Source organism: Leptodactylus fuscus, chromosome 5 (assembly GCF_031893055.1).
Source record: "Leptodactylus fuscus isolate aLepFus1 chromosome 5, aLepFus1.hap2, whole genome shotgun sequence".
Lineage (NCBI taxonomy): Eukaryota > Metazoa > Chordata > Amphibia > Anura > Leptodactylidae > Leptodactylus > Leptodactylus fuscus.
Genome location: NC_134269.1, coordinates 109,857,179 through 109,875,733, shown reverse-complemented (window position 1 = coordinate 109,875,733; position 18,555 = coordinate 109,857,179). Strand labels below are relative to the sequence as shown.

The following is an 18,555-nucleotide window of genomic DNA, read 5'->3' as shown; positions in this document are numbered from 1 at the left end:
TTAATAAAAACAATACATATTTGGTATCAACACGTCCGTCACAACCTGTACAATAAAACTGAAACAATATTTAACCTACACAGTGAATACCGGGAAAAAACTCGCAAAAAACCCCGCAAAAGTAATGTTTTTTCGCCATCTCACCTTACAAAATATGCTATAAAAAGTGATGAAAAAGTCACATGTACCCCAAAACAGCACCAATACAAAGCACAGGTTGTCCCGCAAAAAATAAGCCATAAACCAATTCTGTCAACCGAAAACTAAAAATGTTATACCTCTCAGAAGTTGGTGATGCAAAAGTAATTGATTTACATCCCCAAATGGATTTTTTGTTCTGCAAAACTAGTAACACATAAAAAAGAATATAAATGAGGTATCGCCGTAATCGTACCGACCCACAGAATAAAGGTCACATGTTACTTATGCTATACGCCTTGCAGAAAAGAAATTTAAAGGCAAAACACAATACCAGAATTGATAGGGATTTTTTTAATTCAACAAGAAAGAGTTAATAAAAGTTAGTCAATATGTTAAAAACACCCAAAAATGTTATAACAAAATACATCTCATACCGCAAACATCAAGCCTTCATGCGGCCACATCACCAGAAAAATAAAAAATAAATTATAGCTTGTACAATGTGAAGACAAAAAAAACCAAAATCACCAAATCATAAGAACAGAACTGGCTGCGGCAGGAAGGGAATGTATAAGCTGTGCGAGCAAATACTGGGGTACAAACCAGATTTAGAGATTACGAGGGAAAATAAACCAGAACTGCCCCCCAGAGTGACCCCCTCCCCTCAAACATAGTAGCTACTGGTGATATAGTTGGTAATTTGGTGTTCCCAATGTAGTCCGCACAGCTTACATATCTACTATTCACCATCCGCTGTGCAATCACGTTTAGGATACTATTGCCCGATACACCCCCTAATAAGTTCTTTGAGGGGTGCAGTTTTTAAAACGGGATCATTCTCTAAGGGATTCCACTTTACTGGTACTTTAGAGGCTCTACAAACCTGACATGGGCAACCAGATACCAAACATCTGAATCTGCTATCCAAAAACCAATATAGCGCTCCTTTCCTTCTGTGCCCGGCTGTGCCCAAACAGCCATTTCTACCCACATATGGCATTAAGTACGTTATCCTGGGTACACCAGTGTCATACATGTGGGCATAAACTGTTGCTTGGGTACACAGCAGGGCGCAGAAGGGAAGGAGCGATATGTGCTTTTGGACAGCTGATTTAGATTGTTGGTTTTTGGACACCATGTCACATTTGTAGAGACTCTAAAATTTCCCCTACAAAATGGGGTCACTTGTTGTGTAATTCCAAATTACTGTCATCTCCAGGGCTCTGCAAAAACAACATGGCGTCAGGAAACCCCTCCAAATCTGTACACCAAAAGCTAAAAAGCCCACTGCTCCTTCCCTTCTGAGCCCTGCTGTGTGCCCAAGCAGCAGTGTACACCCACATATATAACTTCTTTCTACCCGGGATGGCCCCTTAATAGTTTTAGGAGTGCAGGTCTCTGATGACACAAAGTGGGTGCAACTCATTGGGCACCAAAATGGCTGATTTCTTTCAAAATTTTAATTTTCATTTTGTGCATTAATCTTTGGGAAGCATTTTTAGGCTCAGAATAATAATACCCCTTGATACATTCCTTGATGGGTGTAGTTTTTTTTAAAATGGGGTCACTTTTGAGGTGTTTCCATTGTCCTGATACTTTAGGGCTCAGCAAATGCGACATGGCACGAGAAAACTATTCCAGCAAAATCTGCCCTCCAAAAGCCAAATAGCTCTTTTTCCATTATGAGCCCTGCCATGTCCCCATACAGCAAACTATGACCACATATGGGGTATTGCCGTATTCAGGAGAAATTGTGTAACAAACTGTGGGGGGCTTTTTCTCCTTTAACCCCTTGTGAAAATGAAAACTTTGGAGATAAAGGGACATTTTAGTAACTTTTAACCTACACATCCCAAGGTTAGTAAAATCTGTGAAATGGCTATAGGGTCAAACTACTCACTATACCCCTCAATGAATACCTTAAGGGGTCTAGTTTATAAAATGGGGTCATTTATGGGGGGTTTCAATTGTTTTGGTAACTCAAATCTTGTTTGAATGTGCAATGGGCCTGAAACATTTTGAAGCAAAAATTGTGTCTTGAAATCCAGTTGGTGCTGCCATCTTTTTGGGCCCTACTGTGCGTCCGTACATAGGATTAAGGCCACAAAGTGTACATTTTTGAACACAGGAGAAATGGGGTCATCTATTTTGGGGTGTTTTTCTTTATTTTCATGTGTTATGGGGGAAAAAGCTGCCTTTAAAATGACACTTTTGTGTAAAAAAATATGAAAAAATTTTGTTTGACGCAAATTTTTTCAAAACCTATGGGGTCAAAATACTCACTATAACCCTCAATAAATACCTCAAGGGGTCTAGTTTCCAAAATGGGGTCACAATTTGGAGGTTTCTACTGTTTCGACACCTAGAGGGCTCTGCAAATGGGACATAATGCCTGATAATGATTGCAGCAAAAGCTGGCCTCCAAAACCCAATTAGCGCTCTTTCCGTTCTGGGCGCTGCCATGTGTCCGTATATTTGTATACCAGAACATATGGGGTATTGTTGCATTCAATAGAAAGTGTGTAGCAATATGTGGGTTGCAATTTCTCCTTTAACCCCTTTTGAAGATGAAAAATTGGGGGCTAAAGTGATATAATAGTAGAAATTCTTTTTTTAAATTTTCATGTCTCAATGGTAAAAAAATCTGAGAAACACTTGTAGGGTCAAAGTGCTCACTATACCCCTGGATACATTCCTTGAAGGGTCTAGTTTTCAAAATGGGGTCATTTTGAGGGGGGTTCCACTGTTATGGCACTTCAGGGGCTCTGCAAATGCGACATGGTGCCTGAAACAGATTGCAGCAAAATCTGCCCTCCAAAATACCAATAGCGCTCCTTCCGTTCTGGACCCTACAGTGTGCCCATACATCATTTAACTTTCTCACATGGGACAGTTTCATGCTTGGGGGAAATTGCTTAATAGAATTTAGAATGCGTTTTCTCCTTTAACACGTTGTTAATGTGTAAGTTCTAGGGCGAAATGAATATATTAGTGAAAAAAAATTGAAATTGTAAATTTGACCTCCATTTTGTTTTAATTGCCGTGAAATGCTGAAAGGGTTAAGAAACTTCCTAAATGCAGTTTTGAATTCTTCCAGGAGTGAAGTTTTTAGAATGGGGTGATTTATGGGGGTTTCTATTAGAGAGGCCTTTCAAGACCCCTTCAGAACTGAACTGGTCCCTTGAAAAATGTGTGTTGAAAATATTCTTAAAAATTTGGAAAATTACTGCTTGAATTGTAAGCCTTATAACATCTGAAAAAAAATGAAAGGGCAATTAAAGTTTGATGCCAATATAAAGCAGAGATATGGTAAATTAAATATATGAAGTAATTTGGGTAGTATGACATTCTACATGAAAGGCATGCAATCTCAAAGTTTGAAAATTGCATTTTTTTCAAAATTTTCACCAAATTTCCAATTTTTTCATAATTAAAGACAAAACATATTGACTAAAATGTAGCACTGACACAAAGTACAAGGTGTTGCGAAAAAACATTCTCAGAATCACCATGATAAGTTAATGCATCTCAAAGTTATTACCACCTAAAGTGACACATGTCAGATTTGAAAAATTTGAAACACTGGAGCTTTCCATGTAGGTATGATAGTAACAGAAAGTCTGCAGAAGAAGACTCTGTGAACTTCCTGTGAAAAACCGCAATGCATTTCCGACAAGGTCTTTTCCACTGCGTTTTTTGGCTGCGGCACACTATGGGACACTTAGTCTAAAGATTTTTTTTTTTTTTTTTCCCTAAGTGCAAGCTTGGGCAGTTTTACGAAAGGGTTATATGGGACACTGAAACTTTAGTTCCACTCTATAAGGATCTGTGGATGATTTAGTGACCCAAATCGCCCTGTTTCCTTTTAAAGGGAGTCTATCATTGGCTCTAGTGATTTTTAACTAAACATATATTTGCATAGGCTTTAGAAAGACTATTCCAGGCCCGCTTTTATTGATATGCTAATTAGTCACCACGGAGCACCGGAAATCTCTGTGATGTTCTCTGAGCACTGCTTGTGTGATATGTGTAAAGGCTATGCAAATATATGCTTAGTTAAAAATCACTAAAGTAAATGATAGACTCCCTTTAAGATGCAGGTTTACTTTCAGACATACCATGGATTTGGGTCTCTCACTGAAATCATAGGGAATGTAATAAACAAACTGTACACATTGTATAGGTGTTTTAGCCCATGTGTGCATGTAAGTAAAATCGAAGATCGATAAATTCATGCTTAAAATGGACCAAAGCATGCTAACCATTAAGAATAGATTCAATCCTATATAGAATGTATAGGGCTGAGATGACAGGGGGTATCCCAGTGCTTTCCTGGTAACAATAAATCATGTATGCTGCTGGTATGGCTAGGTATAGTTAAGTATACATTTTCTGAATATCTGGGACAAGAATCAATTCTAAGATGTCTGCAAGTGGCACAGTCCCAGTAGTCATTATCACAAGAGACATCATACTACATCATGCAGCAATCTCCTGCTTCTTTCTGAAAAGCTGATTACTTTTTTAGTCCATTGCATAATAAATTATTTTCTCAGCATAAGATCAATAATGTAGAAAATGCAGAAAACACTGAGAAAGTCTTTTCCAATAAATAACCCATGGAGCATGTACACTGACTTCATTAAATGTATGAAATTTGTGTCTTTAATATAGTAAAAGTGAGATTCCCATAAACTAATCTGCAGTTAAGTCAAATCTTTAAAATGCTTCAGGAAACTGAGTAATGGAAAGCAGGTATCCTGGTACTATCTGTCCCTTAAGCTTCATTCCTTACAAAAGACTCCTTTTTCTCTCTGGTGCAAGACCGATGAGTAAACATCTTTTTTTACCAGTAGTATAGCTGCTTTAAATGATTTATAAATGAAGCCATCTTAAAATATTGTGAAATTTTATGCAATACAGAAATCTGCTTACCCAGCAATCTATAACATGTCCTGCCAATTACATTTATGAATCACAACCAATGCCCTTAGGGTGTGGGCACAAAAAGTAAGATATAGGATAGAAATGTAGAAATCACAATGGTAATGTTGCACGCCATAAAGTCTTTAACAGTATTGTCCGCTGTCATGTAACTCATGTGGCAGAGGATTTTCTCTGAGCTGAAGGCAGGACATCTCTTTCTTCATCTCTTACTGTTGCATTGAGCTCAGAGCAGACGCATTACAATTTTTTTTACCAGCATATAGATTTACTGCACTACATACAGATCACTGCCCTCGCCTTATGTATTGGCATACCATCTTGCAGTCACCCCCCAGTTACACTCCTGCTGGAACATTAAAGAGCATATTAGGCCTTTTTGGTTTTGTTCCAATCTGTGAAAATAGTGAACATTCTCTGGAACCTAGAAATGTTGTCTCAGCATTTTGTCAGCCTAGTAAGAATGAAGAATTCATATCTGTATAAGAATCATACATTTTAGTGAAATGCAAAACAGTGCTAAAGGCTGCATGATGGCTGTTGACACCAAGGCTTTACTAAATGCTCTGTGCTTTTTATTAGGAGCAGCATTAGGGTGCATTCACACTGAGTAAACGCTAGCTTATTCTGAACGTAAAACACGTTCAGAATAAGCGGCGTCTAAAGCAGCTCCATTCATTTCTATGGGAGCGGGGATACGAGCGCTCCCCATAGAAATGAATGGGCTGCTTCTTTCACTCCGTGCAGTCCCATTGAAGTGAATGGGGAGTGCCGGCGTATACGGCAAGCTATGCTCATGCCGGAGCGTACACGCCGGCACTCCCCATTCACTTCAATGGGACTGCACGGAGTGAAAGAAGCAGCCCATTCATTTCTATGGGGAGTGCTCGTATCCCCGCTCCCATAGAAATGAATGGAGCTGCTTTAGACGCCGCTTATTCTGAACGTGTTTTACGTTCAGAATAAGCTAGCGTTTACTCAGTGTGAATTCACCCTTAGACTGTTCTTTCTTATGCATATTTGCTTTTGTCAGTATTCTTACAATAGCTTACAGCAATAAGTGGCCCAGCCTTCATTTTCAAGTCCATTTATTTTTATATAGTTGCACAAACTCGACAGCAGACTGCCCAGTCATGTCTTTGCTCCCAGAAGACTGCTCTCTCAAGAAAAAGAATCATAAAGAAAAAAGTTCTTCCAAAGAATACAACGGTGACCTCCATACACAGCACAAATGCGAGGGAACACAAGCCGCAGCCTCTTCCAGACAGGTCCTCCAGTCTGTCACAAGCAGAGCCTGTCAAGAAAGAGGATGATCATGTGCCAGGATTCGGTATTGTTGTCAGCTCGTCATCCTCTGATGTAAGTTGCACTACAAAGGTTAATGAGTTGTGTTGGCCTCAAGCAGTGTAATGAGTTTCATATGACTTCTCATTACACCAAAGCTAAAAACATTAGCATTTGTCCTTTGCAGTCTGATTTTTTTTCATCTAGAAACGTGTTGGTTCTGCAGATGCTAGGCTAGGAGACATATTTATTTCTATCAGACCCCTTAAAGTCATGATGTACTCTGCTCATCAGACAAAAACCCTGTAACACTGATAGCTCTCATCTCAATTTATTTTTTTTACATCTGATTTTAAAGGACATGAAGCTGATATATTGTTTGGGATTATTAAGATACATGATATTGATAAAAGTATTGAGAAAGTATGGATTCCACCTACTGTTCCTACAAAGTTGGAAACAGAATTGTTCAAAATTGTATGCTGAAGATATAAAGCATACTCCCAATTCATAAATGAATAGTGCAGGTGAATATAAGAAACTACTTAATAAATCTTAATAGATAAATATGTTTCCTTCTCCATCTATCAAGCTGACTTTCTACATGGCAAGCACATGGACCCCATTATAGTCTATGGGGTCCGCGTGCTTTTACAGCACAGCGCTTGCAATTTCGTTTGTATTCCATCCGGGGGGGTCTCCATGCAGACTCTCCCCAGACAGAATACATACGCTAGTGTGCTCCAACCCTTAGTATATAGAGAGGAGGATGTTCTGCTCCTATTCGGTGAGCGAGTCAGGTAGCTCTTTTAATACTTCTGAGTTAGAGATAACAAGCTTCAAGTGCACAGAATGAGACAATAAATCAATTAACCGCCTCCTTCTCCCCACTCCTCCCACCATAGAGCTCTGTGTATAAGGAGGACACCACTACAGATTCTATGTAAACAAGCAGACTGGTAAAGGGAGAAGCAAACAGATTTTCTTAATAAGATTCACATGTACTTTTTTATTTATAGAAAGTTGTTTCATAATTGGAGGTATGCTTTAAGATTTCCCTTCCTTGGAACAGAGAGGCCTTAAAAACAATCTCCTAGCATTATCTCTTCTCCACCAAACTTTACAGTTGACACTGGCAATTCACCAAACCCAGATTCATTTATCAGACTGCCAGATAGAGAATTTTGTTTTGTCAGTTACATGTTCCAGACTCTAGATGCATTGTGCTTTATACCAATCCATCCAATGTTCGGCATTGTGATTGATGTTGTAAGCCCTCGTTCACATCAGCGTTCGGATTCCATCCAGAGGAGTCCGAATGAGGACATCCCTCCGAACAGAATACCAAACACAAGTGCAAACGCTGGTGCAGTAAAAGCACATGGACCCTATTATTGTCTATGGGCTTGCCGCGAGATCTCCGCAGGGATCTTGCAGACAGGAAAGTAGTTCACCATCTACTTTCCTGTCCGCATGATTCGTGCGGGCAGTGCGCGGCAAGCATAAGGACCCCATTATAGTCTATGGGGTCCGTGTACTTTTACAGCGCTTGCACTTGCGTTTGTATTCCGTTTGGGGGGTCCCCATGCGGACTCCCCCAGATGGAATCCAAACACTGATGTGAACGAGGGCTTAGGCTTTTATGCAGTTGCTTGGCCATAGAATCCCATACCATGAAGCACCTAGTGCACAGTTTTTGTGCGACTGTTAGTGCCAGAGCAGGTTTAAACTCTGCAGGTGTTGAGTTAGGAGAATATTGGTGACGCTTATTTACCATGGGTGTCAGCACTCGGCAAGCCTGCTCTAATATTACATGGCCTCCACTTTGTAGCTGAGTTACTTTGGTTCCTAAACACTCCACTCACAGATACATGGCAGATAACATATTATAGTAGATAAGGTTGAATAAAGACACAACTCCATCAAGCCCAAGATTGATCCTAGAATATCTAGAAGTAAAGACATTTCATAAACTGACTTTTTTTTTGAATGGTGGCATCCTATTACAGTCCCACATTGGAATTCATTGAGCTCTTTAGAACGATCATTACACAAATGTTTGTAAAGGCAGACAGCATTCCTAGGTGCAGCATCTTATACATCTATGACAATATGACTGTATTACATACCTGAATTCAATGATTGAGTGGTTATGTCCTAATAATAATTTTCTCCATATAGGGTACATAGCTTTTCTCCACGGTCTGGCTGTATCCTACAACTAAATCTATTTTGGCTGGGTTTAGTTGAAGAACTGTGCATGTTTTCTTAGTTGCTGTAATGAGTAGCACATGTTACTCTGCATGTCACCTGTATGCTTACTGCTATTAAACTGAAAGCCTCTGGTGTACTGGCTGTTAGCATGTGAGAGGCATAGTAACTTGTGCTACTCATTACTGCAATTAAAAAACAGTTATTCAGCAAAAAAACGCTGTGTGAACCCTTTCAAAGTGTTGCTTGCAGAAAATTGAAACAGTAAGGGTACATGTACCAATTTTATGCTGCAGATATTCCACTGTGAATTTTGCAATTAATCTACATGAGGCTAGGTTCCCACCTGGGCTGGTCTCTCTGTCATTCAGGTCCAATGGGGGGAGCTGAATGACGGAGAGCCAAACCACCAAAACAGCGGTTGCTCGTAGCCCCATAAACTATAATAGGATCCGCCAGGTTTCCTGTTGGGTTTCCACCATGTTTATACTGAAACCGACAGAGAAAAGTCTGTGCAGGACATTATTCTCAGCAGATCCTCTGTAGCAGAGTCTACGATGGGGACTCCAATACAGATGTGAACCAATCTCTAATCCACAAAAAATCTGCATGTTTTATGTAGATTTGTTTCAGATTTTGCTATGGATTATCCTAAGAATTTTTCTGCAGAATGTGGGTAAGGTGCGAAAGCGTTTCACCAGTTCTAAACAAATTTTTATAAATGAATAGTACATGTGAAAATAAGAAACTTTGTAATAAATCTTATTAAGGAGATTTGTTTCCTTTTCCACTTATTACTCTGTTCTACTGCTCCTCATCTCCAGTATGACTGCTTTATTTACATGATGTCAATCTCTGTATTCAGAGGAGGGAGTGAGATTCTATTAATTTTAGTGCCTGATTGTTTGCTCTCATAGCCTATTACCTACAACTTAGTGGGTTTAAAAAAAAAAAAAGTAATAGGAGAGTGTAACAGCAGCATTTATTTGCATGTCTTTCCTACCCCCTACTTACCTCTTTATAGACTAATATGGAAGATATAACTGCCTGAAAGGGGAGAAAAAAAACACTTCTTTAATATAAATGTCTTAAACTTATGCTTGAGGCTTTTAAAGACATACAGTGATAATATTATCTGCAGTATTCATAATGTTACTTACAGGTTTTCTAATCATCTTGAGAATATGGAGATTATAGCAGTTTAGAAAAGTACAATGCCATGCCACATGTAACACATTGTTTGTATACACGATATAACATTCTGACTTCTGTATGTTTTGATTTGTTAGCCAGATGTGCAGTTGGCAGAAGGATTTGATGTCTTTATGCCAAAATCTCAGCTGGACTCCATATTGTCTAACTATAAGAGATCGGGCAGCCTGCTCTTTAGAAAACTTGTGTGTGCTTTTTTTGATGATAAGACTTTGGCCACATCACTACCCAATGGAAAAAGGAAGCGTGGACTCAATGACAACAGGCAAGGATTGGATCAAAATATTGTGGGAGCAATAAAAGGTACGCCTTAATTATAATACATGGTCTGTAGCATACATGCTGTTCTGTATAACAGGATGCAATAGTTCATATAGAGCTGGACAGTTTGGTAGCATTAGTATGCATGAGGTTATAGGAAGTATGGAACAAGTACAGTTAATTGATAATGGATATGGCATTACATAGGATGAAAGAATGCAAAAACACTGAAGTCCACAGCCCACAACATGCACAAACATATATCTTTATTGTGTCTTGTCTGTCTGACGGTATGTTTTTGTGAATTTTAATTTTTTTCACTTTTTGTCTTGTGATGAATTTTCTCACTATTAAAAGTTAAGTTTTATTCCTTGGAATACTCCTTGCTGCTGGATATCTTTTTTCTTTCTGCTACCATGACATCACATAAGTGTTAAAGAGGACCTTTCATGGTTTGGGGCACAGGCAGCTCTATATACTGCTGGAAAGCTGACAGTGCACTGAATTCAGCGCACTGTCTGCTTTCCCGATCTGTGCCCCGGATAAAGAGCTTTCGGTCCCAGTACCGTAGCTCTTTACAGTCAGAAGGGTGTTCCTGACAGTCAGTCAGGAACGTCCTTCTCCACAGCAGTGCCTATTGCGCTGTACAGTGTGAGTGAGGAGGAACGCCCCCTCCCTCTGCTCACAGTGCTCGTCCATAGATTAGTATTATCAAGAGTGGAGGGAGGCGTTCCTCCCCGCTCACACTGTACAGAGTGATAGGCGCTGCTGTGCAGAAGGACGTTCCTGACAGACTGTCAGGAACGCCCTTCTGACTGTAAAGAGCTACGGTACAGGAACCGACAGTTCTTTACCTGGGGCACAGATCGGGAAAGCTGACAGCGCGCTGAAGTCAGCACACTGTCGGCTTTCCAGCAGTATTTAGAACTGCCTGTGCCCCAAATCGGTGAAAGGTCCTCTTTAAAACTTGAAAAAAAATAGTGTCTAAGTGGATGAGTCCCCTAAGTACTAGGTTCACACAGGTTGATGGTTCTTAAAAAAGACCTTGACCAATTCAAAGAAACTCCAGCTCTTTCCATCCTTTAATAGGTACCACTGCAATTATTCTGGCACATTTCTTTTTTTTTTTCTCTAGCCCCTACCTTTCCTGATACTGTCAAATAAATGGTCTCAAGCAAGAACAGGCTAGGAGGAGAAATTCAGAGCCATCTGACACTATTGTTCTATGATTGGACAGTGTCATGGGACTGAGAATCATGCTTCCTTGTCTGCCAAAATCTGTGAAACAGCACCTATTAAAGCATGCAAAGAAATGAACGTCATCAATAGCAGATTGCTGAGGAAACAACTCCTGGCACACCCGTCAATTAGTTGCTTGGAGTGGCAGTGTACCATGCACTGAGTAGTGGCCAGGAAGCTACTGAATGCTCAGTCCCATTGACTTGAATAGATAGGTTATCAGTAGAATTCTCCTGGAATGTTTCTTTGAAAAAGCTTTCATTTTCTTTCCGAATTTTTTATATATTTTTTAAATAACCCTAAAAATGTTTCCTGTTGAAAACTGAGTGTGGCAGCAAATTATGCAGTTTTGTCCAAAAAAGTCAGTGGGAGAGAAAATCCCACAAAACATTGCTGTCACCCTAGGGCTCAGTATGATATAGTGGCGACACTGGGGAACAGCAGCTGAGTTCCTATTCACTTGAATAGGAGCTGGGCTGCTTCTGGCTGTTTATCTAGTATATGGCTTTCCGCAGCTGCATTAGCTGATCAGTGCGGGGTTTGGGTGTAAGACCCTGACTGATCTTATTCTGATTAACCATTTTATCAATTACCGGTATCTTCAGATCCTGGACAACCCCTTTAAGTGACCTCTAGATTACATCCTCTTTTTAAGAGGCCCCTTCAACAATGGATCCGTTGGAGGGCAAATTATTGACCTGTCCTACAAATAAGCCAAAAATATGAAAGGCCAGGAGACCCCCCTTAATAAATTCTTGTTCACCCATGAAAAATTGGACATGGTTTTACAATGAAAAAAAAAACATCAGCAATCATCCACAATGTGAAGTGCAGAATTACCTATCTATCTATCTATCTATCTATCTATCTATCTATCTATCTATCTATCTATCTAAGAATCTGTCTATCTCTATCTATCTATCTATCTATCTATCTATCTATCTTAGTTGTATATAGTTTTTTTTCTCTCTCTTTCTCTCTATCTCCTTCTCTCTCTTTCTCTCTGTCTCTTTCTATATAGTGTATACAGGCTATACACAGGTAGGAGATATATAAAATTATTTTATTGCTTATTTGCTTCCACCCAGAAAGAACTATCTAGAATTTACTGTACTGTCTTCATTATTGAGAGACTAACTCATACAGTTTAGCTGTACGCATCAAGACAAATTGTATGGAAATGATCCTGCTTCTTAATTACATGTTACATTCTCAAGACTTTGCTAAGCATTTTTTGTTATACCATGCAGTGATAATGACAAGGCGATAGCAGAAGAAAATGTGGATTGCGGTCCCCTGCATAGCCAAGATCCATGTGCTGTTCTCAGCTTTGTCTGTACCCTTTTATATTAGCAGGTTCATATGAGGATGCACAAGCACATCTCTTCTGCACAATGACTGAGCTCTTCATTACCATTTTGTGTATCCAGCAGTTTTAGAAGCCATACCAAGATGTTATTGATGCCGTTTTTATACACACATAGACTTCTTCCCAGAAAAGCTACATCTCTGCCTTCATGTAGAAGTGATAATTGTCCATCAATCTTCTGTTTTATAAAACAGTGTTTTTATTTTGCAGTCTTTACAGAAAAATATTGCACTGCTAACAATGTAGAAAAGGTTCCTGGGCCACGACACTGGGTGCAGATTCTACAAGATCAGATTAAACTCGCTAGGAGAAGATTAAAAAGAGGCTGCGATCTAGGTGAGCAAATGGTAGATGTCTTTAGCAGTATTCTTTCTTTATCAATTCCTAACAGTTTTCTAGATCTCTGCTTGCTGTCATTCATTGTTTACCCCCAGTGGATAAAAATTAGCCTATGGTCAAGTGATGGACACACAGGAGCATGGCTTGTTACCAAGCATATGTCTAATCACTATGCTGTGACTGTAATGAGATGTGCACCAGTTTGTCTATCACATGACCATGGACTGATTTTTATTCAGTCCAAACAGTGAATGACAGCAAGCAGAGATCTGGAAAACTGTGAGGAACTGATACTTTGTTATAAAACCAATAGCATCTATTCACTGATATTGGACAAACCTTTAGTTTAAAGTCTGGATTACAAGGAAAGGCATACCCCACAAATTACAGAATGGTTTAATTTAATGTTTAGTAAATTCTCCTAATACTTGTGGACATTCTTTATAGGTATTTTCCAAGATTTTAATATTGATGACCTGTCCTTTAAAGAGGTCATCAATATCAAACCACCTCCACCAACTCCAGTTCTTCGCATCTGTTAAAAGGCGCTGCTCCCCTGACTCCCTTTGGAATTTTTCTCTAGTTCTCCCTGTTCCTGAGCAATAAATGCTATTTGGTTTGGTGGCTGATATTCTACTTAGACTCTGTAGTGTCAGGTGGTCATGGTCAGACAGCAGCAGGAAAGGAGGTGTGATTCAGAGCCCCAATCAGAGGAGGACAGTGTCAGATTTTAGAATCACACCCCTGCTCCTGCCTGACACTGGCCACTTGACAGTACCAAGTCTAAATAGTAGTCAGTAGAGCGGTGCCTATTCAATGATGGAAAGAGATGGACTTGACAAATGTGGCAAAAAAGTCCTCTTTAAACAGCTGACTGGCAGATGTGTCAGGCACCCACTGATCTGATATTAATGACTTATCTTAATGCACTTTTTTGTGTTTGCATTTCTATTGCAGCCATGGTGTATGATAGACCATTTTTGTGTGTAGCATTGTGCATTTGAAAGTTTGACTGGCTCTATTTTGGTCAAGCATACCACCCATATGCCCAAAGCTGATTTTTAATTATAGCATGAAATGGTTGAACTTCAGCATTCCTGAATTCATTTGAAAGCATGAGTCCAAAAAGAGGAGACTGTTTGTAGTGTATGGTAAGCATTATAACACTGAAATACACTTGCCCTGAATTAGAAATGGAAGCCAAGGACCAGAGAGAGGTGAGGCTTTGTAGTGTAGGATCCCATCTAAAGAAGTTGCCTTGTTGGTGACAGATGGGCTTACAGAATTGTATTAAAATGTTAACCAAGAACCTTACTTTCATAAATTTCCTTACATAGTGGGTATAGCAGTAATGCTTTTGGCAATAGCAGAGTACTATTGCAGTTTTTTGTTTTTATGCTAAGGATAGGGCATCCCTAAACTCCCCTTTAATGATATAACTTAATTCTGGTAGCATATATTTAACACTAGCATCTGCCCGCGACTTTGTCTGCAGGTTGGTGTTGGCGCTGAGCCACATATATTTAAACAATTGCTGCTGGTTATAATCTGCCGTACACCCCCGCGTCTCCCCCTTGACCCCGACCTGGCCCCGTGGCCTCCCTCCCTACCGCCTGCCCCTGGGCCCTCCCCCCCTCCCTTGTGCATCTGCCCCCTTCCTCCCCCGCTCCCATGCTGCTTCTCCCCTGGCGCCCCCCCCCCCCCCACACACACACACACACACGCACACACACACTCTCTCTTTCTCTCTCGCGCCCCCGGCATGTGCGGTCCTCTCCCGAGCGAGTGAGAGATGCCATGTTCTTCTGTTTGCAGCCCGGCTGATAGCTCCGCCTACACAGTAGTGCCAGCCAATTGGGAGCCAAAGTATGTATGTGTGAAATTTCAGGCCATTCCGTTCGGCCGTTTAGGCGTGATTGAGGAACAAACATCCAACCTACAAACATACAAACTTTCACATCTATGATATTAGTAAGATACTACTTGATATTTTAATTGATGTTGCGTTAGTGAATGTCATAAAAGTAGATTTTTATTTTTTTATTTTTTTTAGGAAATTCTCTTCAGACTACAGATGATGAAATGTGGCTTCATTCTAAGGCAGGGTTTTGAGGAACAAGTATCCAGAAGACATCTGTCTAGAAGACTCTACCAACAGAACCTTGTGCTGACATCTTTAGGACATCTTTAAGAGTAAAACGTCTATTTTTTAATATCAGACAAGGCACACTAACAGAGTTGACAGTGTGGCTTTACAGTGTAGCCGCTGTGGCCTGTTCACAGGTGGAATGCTTTTGGTAAAAACGTCTTCTCTGAAGATTGTTACTGTTTGTGTGGTGTATTAGCATTACACTCTTAAAGTCACATCTTAAAGTGATAGAGAGGACAGGAGTTGGCTGTCCATGCTTTACAATTTTTACCAGACTGGTAAGATGTTTCAAAAACACTCTCCTTTTTAAAGAAAATGTAGCATTAATTTATGTTCGACATAAAACACAGTAGTTAAGTAATCTGCAAAGTAGGAGTCATTTTGTTATAAGGCACACAAAATATTTCATATCTACACCCAAATTTGGAATTCGTTTCAGTTTAGTTAGAATTCATTCTCTCCCATAATATGACACCTTGCCCAAGAACACACATGTAATGTAGAAATCACAATATTTTGCAATCCTGGGTAGGCATACTGTGATTTAATGGCCGTTGAATACATTGATACATTTCATATGCTGAATGTTTACAGGTTACAGCTTTAAAGAGGACCTTTCACCACCTCCACCAACTCCAACTCTTAGCATATTGGATGCTGAAACTAACTGCACCAATTGCTTGGGAACAGATGGGCCTACAGAAAATAAACTGTAGGATAGCAGAATGTAGTGTATTAAAGAATGCTGAGAGGTGGAGTTGATGGAGGTAGTAAAAGGTCCTCTTTAAAGGATATGGTTTGTGTTGAAATCATCATATACAAAGTCAATATAATTTTAGAAATATTAACAAATATACGTAACAAATGACATAATTATTGTTAGGTTTATATTTCTGTTTCTAGTGACTTTTATCTTGAATACATTCAGGTTGACTTTAGACTTCATTTTTCTGGAGCTATTAGTGAGCTGCCTTTCACATCATTTTCCAATTCATATACACATATCATTTGTGTAAATTTTTGCATTAACCTTGCACTAGTCCTTTATTACTACATGTGTGGAGCCCAGAGCTGCCTTCATAATTCTCCTGCTTGTTATTGGAAGCTTATTGGAAGCCACAGCATTAGCAGCTTAACTGAGATCCTATTATGCAATGCAATGGCTGCCAATACACAGTATAATATTGCTTATGGTGGGATGTGGCAACAAATGTAATGTGCAAGGAGTATCCCAAACGATCTTTAAAGAAGACCTTTCCTCTTATCTAACATGCCTATTTTAGTATATTCTTGTATTGCCAATGAAATAACAATTCTGAAGCATTTTGGACTTCACACATTTCTAATAGTAATACCAAAGGACTAGACCAACACAGAGTTCTAAGAAAAGATGCTGCAGAATTGTTATCTCAGATGTCAGGAAAGATCCTCTTTAATGTTAGGGAAGCAAGTATCAAGTATAATGGATTTCATCATGTTTGATTCTTTGTTCTCCTGTGCTGACCAGTATATGGGAGCCTGCACACAGTTACGCTCCACTGATTCTGAACGTAAAATTTGTTCAGAATGAGCGCGTAAAAACCAGATCCCATTGATTTCTATGGGTGCCGGCATACGTGTGATACCCATTGAAATCAATGGGAGGCTTTTTTCCCTATTGCTTTCAATGTGATACGCACGTATGCCGGCACCCATAGAAATCAATGGGATCTGGTTTTTACGCGCTCATTCTAAACGAGTTTTACGTTTAGAATGAGCGGAGCATAACTCCGTGTGCAGGCTCCCTATAGTTGTCATTTAGACAGATGACAGATATCTCAAATATATGCCTAGCGAATAGTTTTCCAAACATCACATTACTGATTACTGTACAGTGCTGGTGTAAAGACTACAGTACAACAATAAAAATGACCCTCACATAACATGAGAACAGTACTTAGCTATCTCCCATGGCCCCATAGGGAATGACTAGAGGGGTAGCATGCAGCTCTATTCAGACAGGGAAAACACAACCTTTGTGCTGATCATGGGTGGAGATCCAACAATTGGTCCTCCGCTTTGAATAGGGGGTATTATCATCATCTAAACAAAAAAAATAATAATACAGAAAGTACCTGTTGAGAATTTATACAAGTCCCTTGATCTGTTTTACTTTTTCACACTGAAATAACATAATGGATGTATTTTGTTCATTGCATACAAAATCTGACCCATAAAGGCTACAGTGTTAAAAACACAACATATAAACATGTTTGGGGGGTCTTTTTTGTTTAATTTGGTCTTAACCAGAAAAAGTAATGTGGCATACTATATAAATCTTGCTCTCTAAGACTTAGATGACACATACTTGTCACCACTACTGGGAGACTGAGACCAAATTCATATGCTGTAATAAAACATAGAAACATGTCTGAAATGTAATGCTCCTTTACAAATATCTGTGTGTAAATAGGAAATCCTATACAAATTTATAAACAACTTAGCCTGACCTTTATGAACCAAGATTTATTACACAAAGTTCTATACATTGCAAATAGATATGGGTGTGATTTTTTTTTTTCCCTTCAATCCTGTGGAAGTCCCACCGACTACCCACTAATTTCCTCTTGAGTACACAATTCAGTGTACTGCTAACCTTAATATAATATTGCAGAGAATATAATGAGATCATGTATATGTCATTTTAAACAATAGAAAGGGCTTATCCACAACAACAGTATGGCTCCCATTAGTAGAAGTACTTTCTGAGATTCCATTGTACAGGGTTTGGCTTGCAAACAGAACTTTCTAATTCATTCACTATAAGATCTTATTGGTGACTGTTTTGAGTGGATGTTTGTTGTCTTATATCTGTGTCTACCCTTTTTACAATAAAGTTTTTATAGACATGGATATATGGAGGTTCTAGTGTAACCAGTCTCACATCCATACAGCAAGAGGACCAAATTGCAAATGAATATCATTTAGAAGGCTCTGCACTTTCTATGCTGAAGCAAGTGAAAGCAACATTGAAATCCAGGGTAACCCCATTTTACTATTCTTAATTCTTTCAATATAGATCAGGAGTGAAGAAAAGTTCAGCAAGTTATTATATGGAAGACACTCACTGCTATTTACTCCGTAATCCATTTGTGTCTCACCCACTTAAATTAATGGGCTGCGGGGCTGATTCTCCTGGAGCCCTTTAATTTTCATGTTCTGATAACAATGCATGTAACATACCTGTTATATCCTGCATCTCTCAGGTCTTGATGTCTTCTACAGTCAGTACTGATTGGTGCCGATCCTGGAGACACGATCACCATAAACATTAGAATCTTGGTGTTCACATAAAAGTTTTTTTAAGTAATAAAACTTCATTCTGCTTAGGGGTCAATTCACACGGAGGAAAATGGTGAGGAATTAT

The 18,555-nt window shown here is 39.3% G+C and overlaps 1 protein-coding gene across 1 annotated transcript in view; it reads left to right on the top strand.

Moving 5' to 3' along the window:
- Nucleotides 1-16,521, top strand: part of BEND7 (BEN domain containing 7) — a 62,165-nt gene extending 45,644 nt beyond the window's left edge. The window contains exons 5-8 of the mRNA XM_075274015.1: nt 6,188-6,444; nt 9,870-10,095; nt 12,872-12,997; nt 15,054-16,521. Coding sequence (XP_075130116.1) covers nt 6,188-6,444; nt 9,870-10,095; nt 12,872-12,997; nt 15,054-15,112 — 668 coding nt within the window. The 3' untranslated portion in view covers nt 15,113-16,521. The remainder of the gene's footprint in view (nt 1-6,187; nt 6,445-9,869; nt 10,096-12,871; nt 12,998-15,053) is intronic.
- The last annotated feature ends 2,034 nt before the right edge of the window (nt 16,522-18,555 follow it).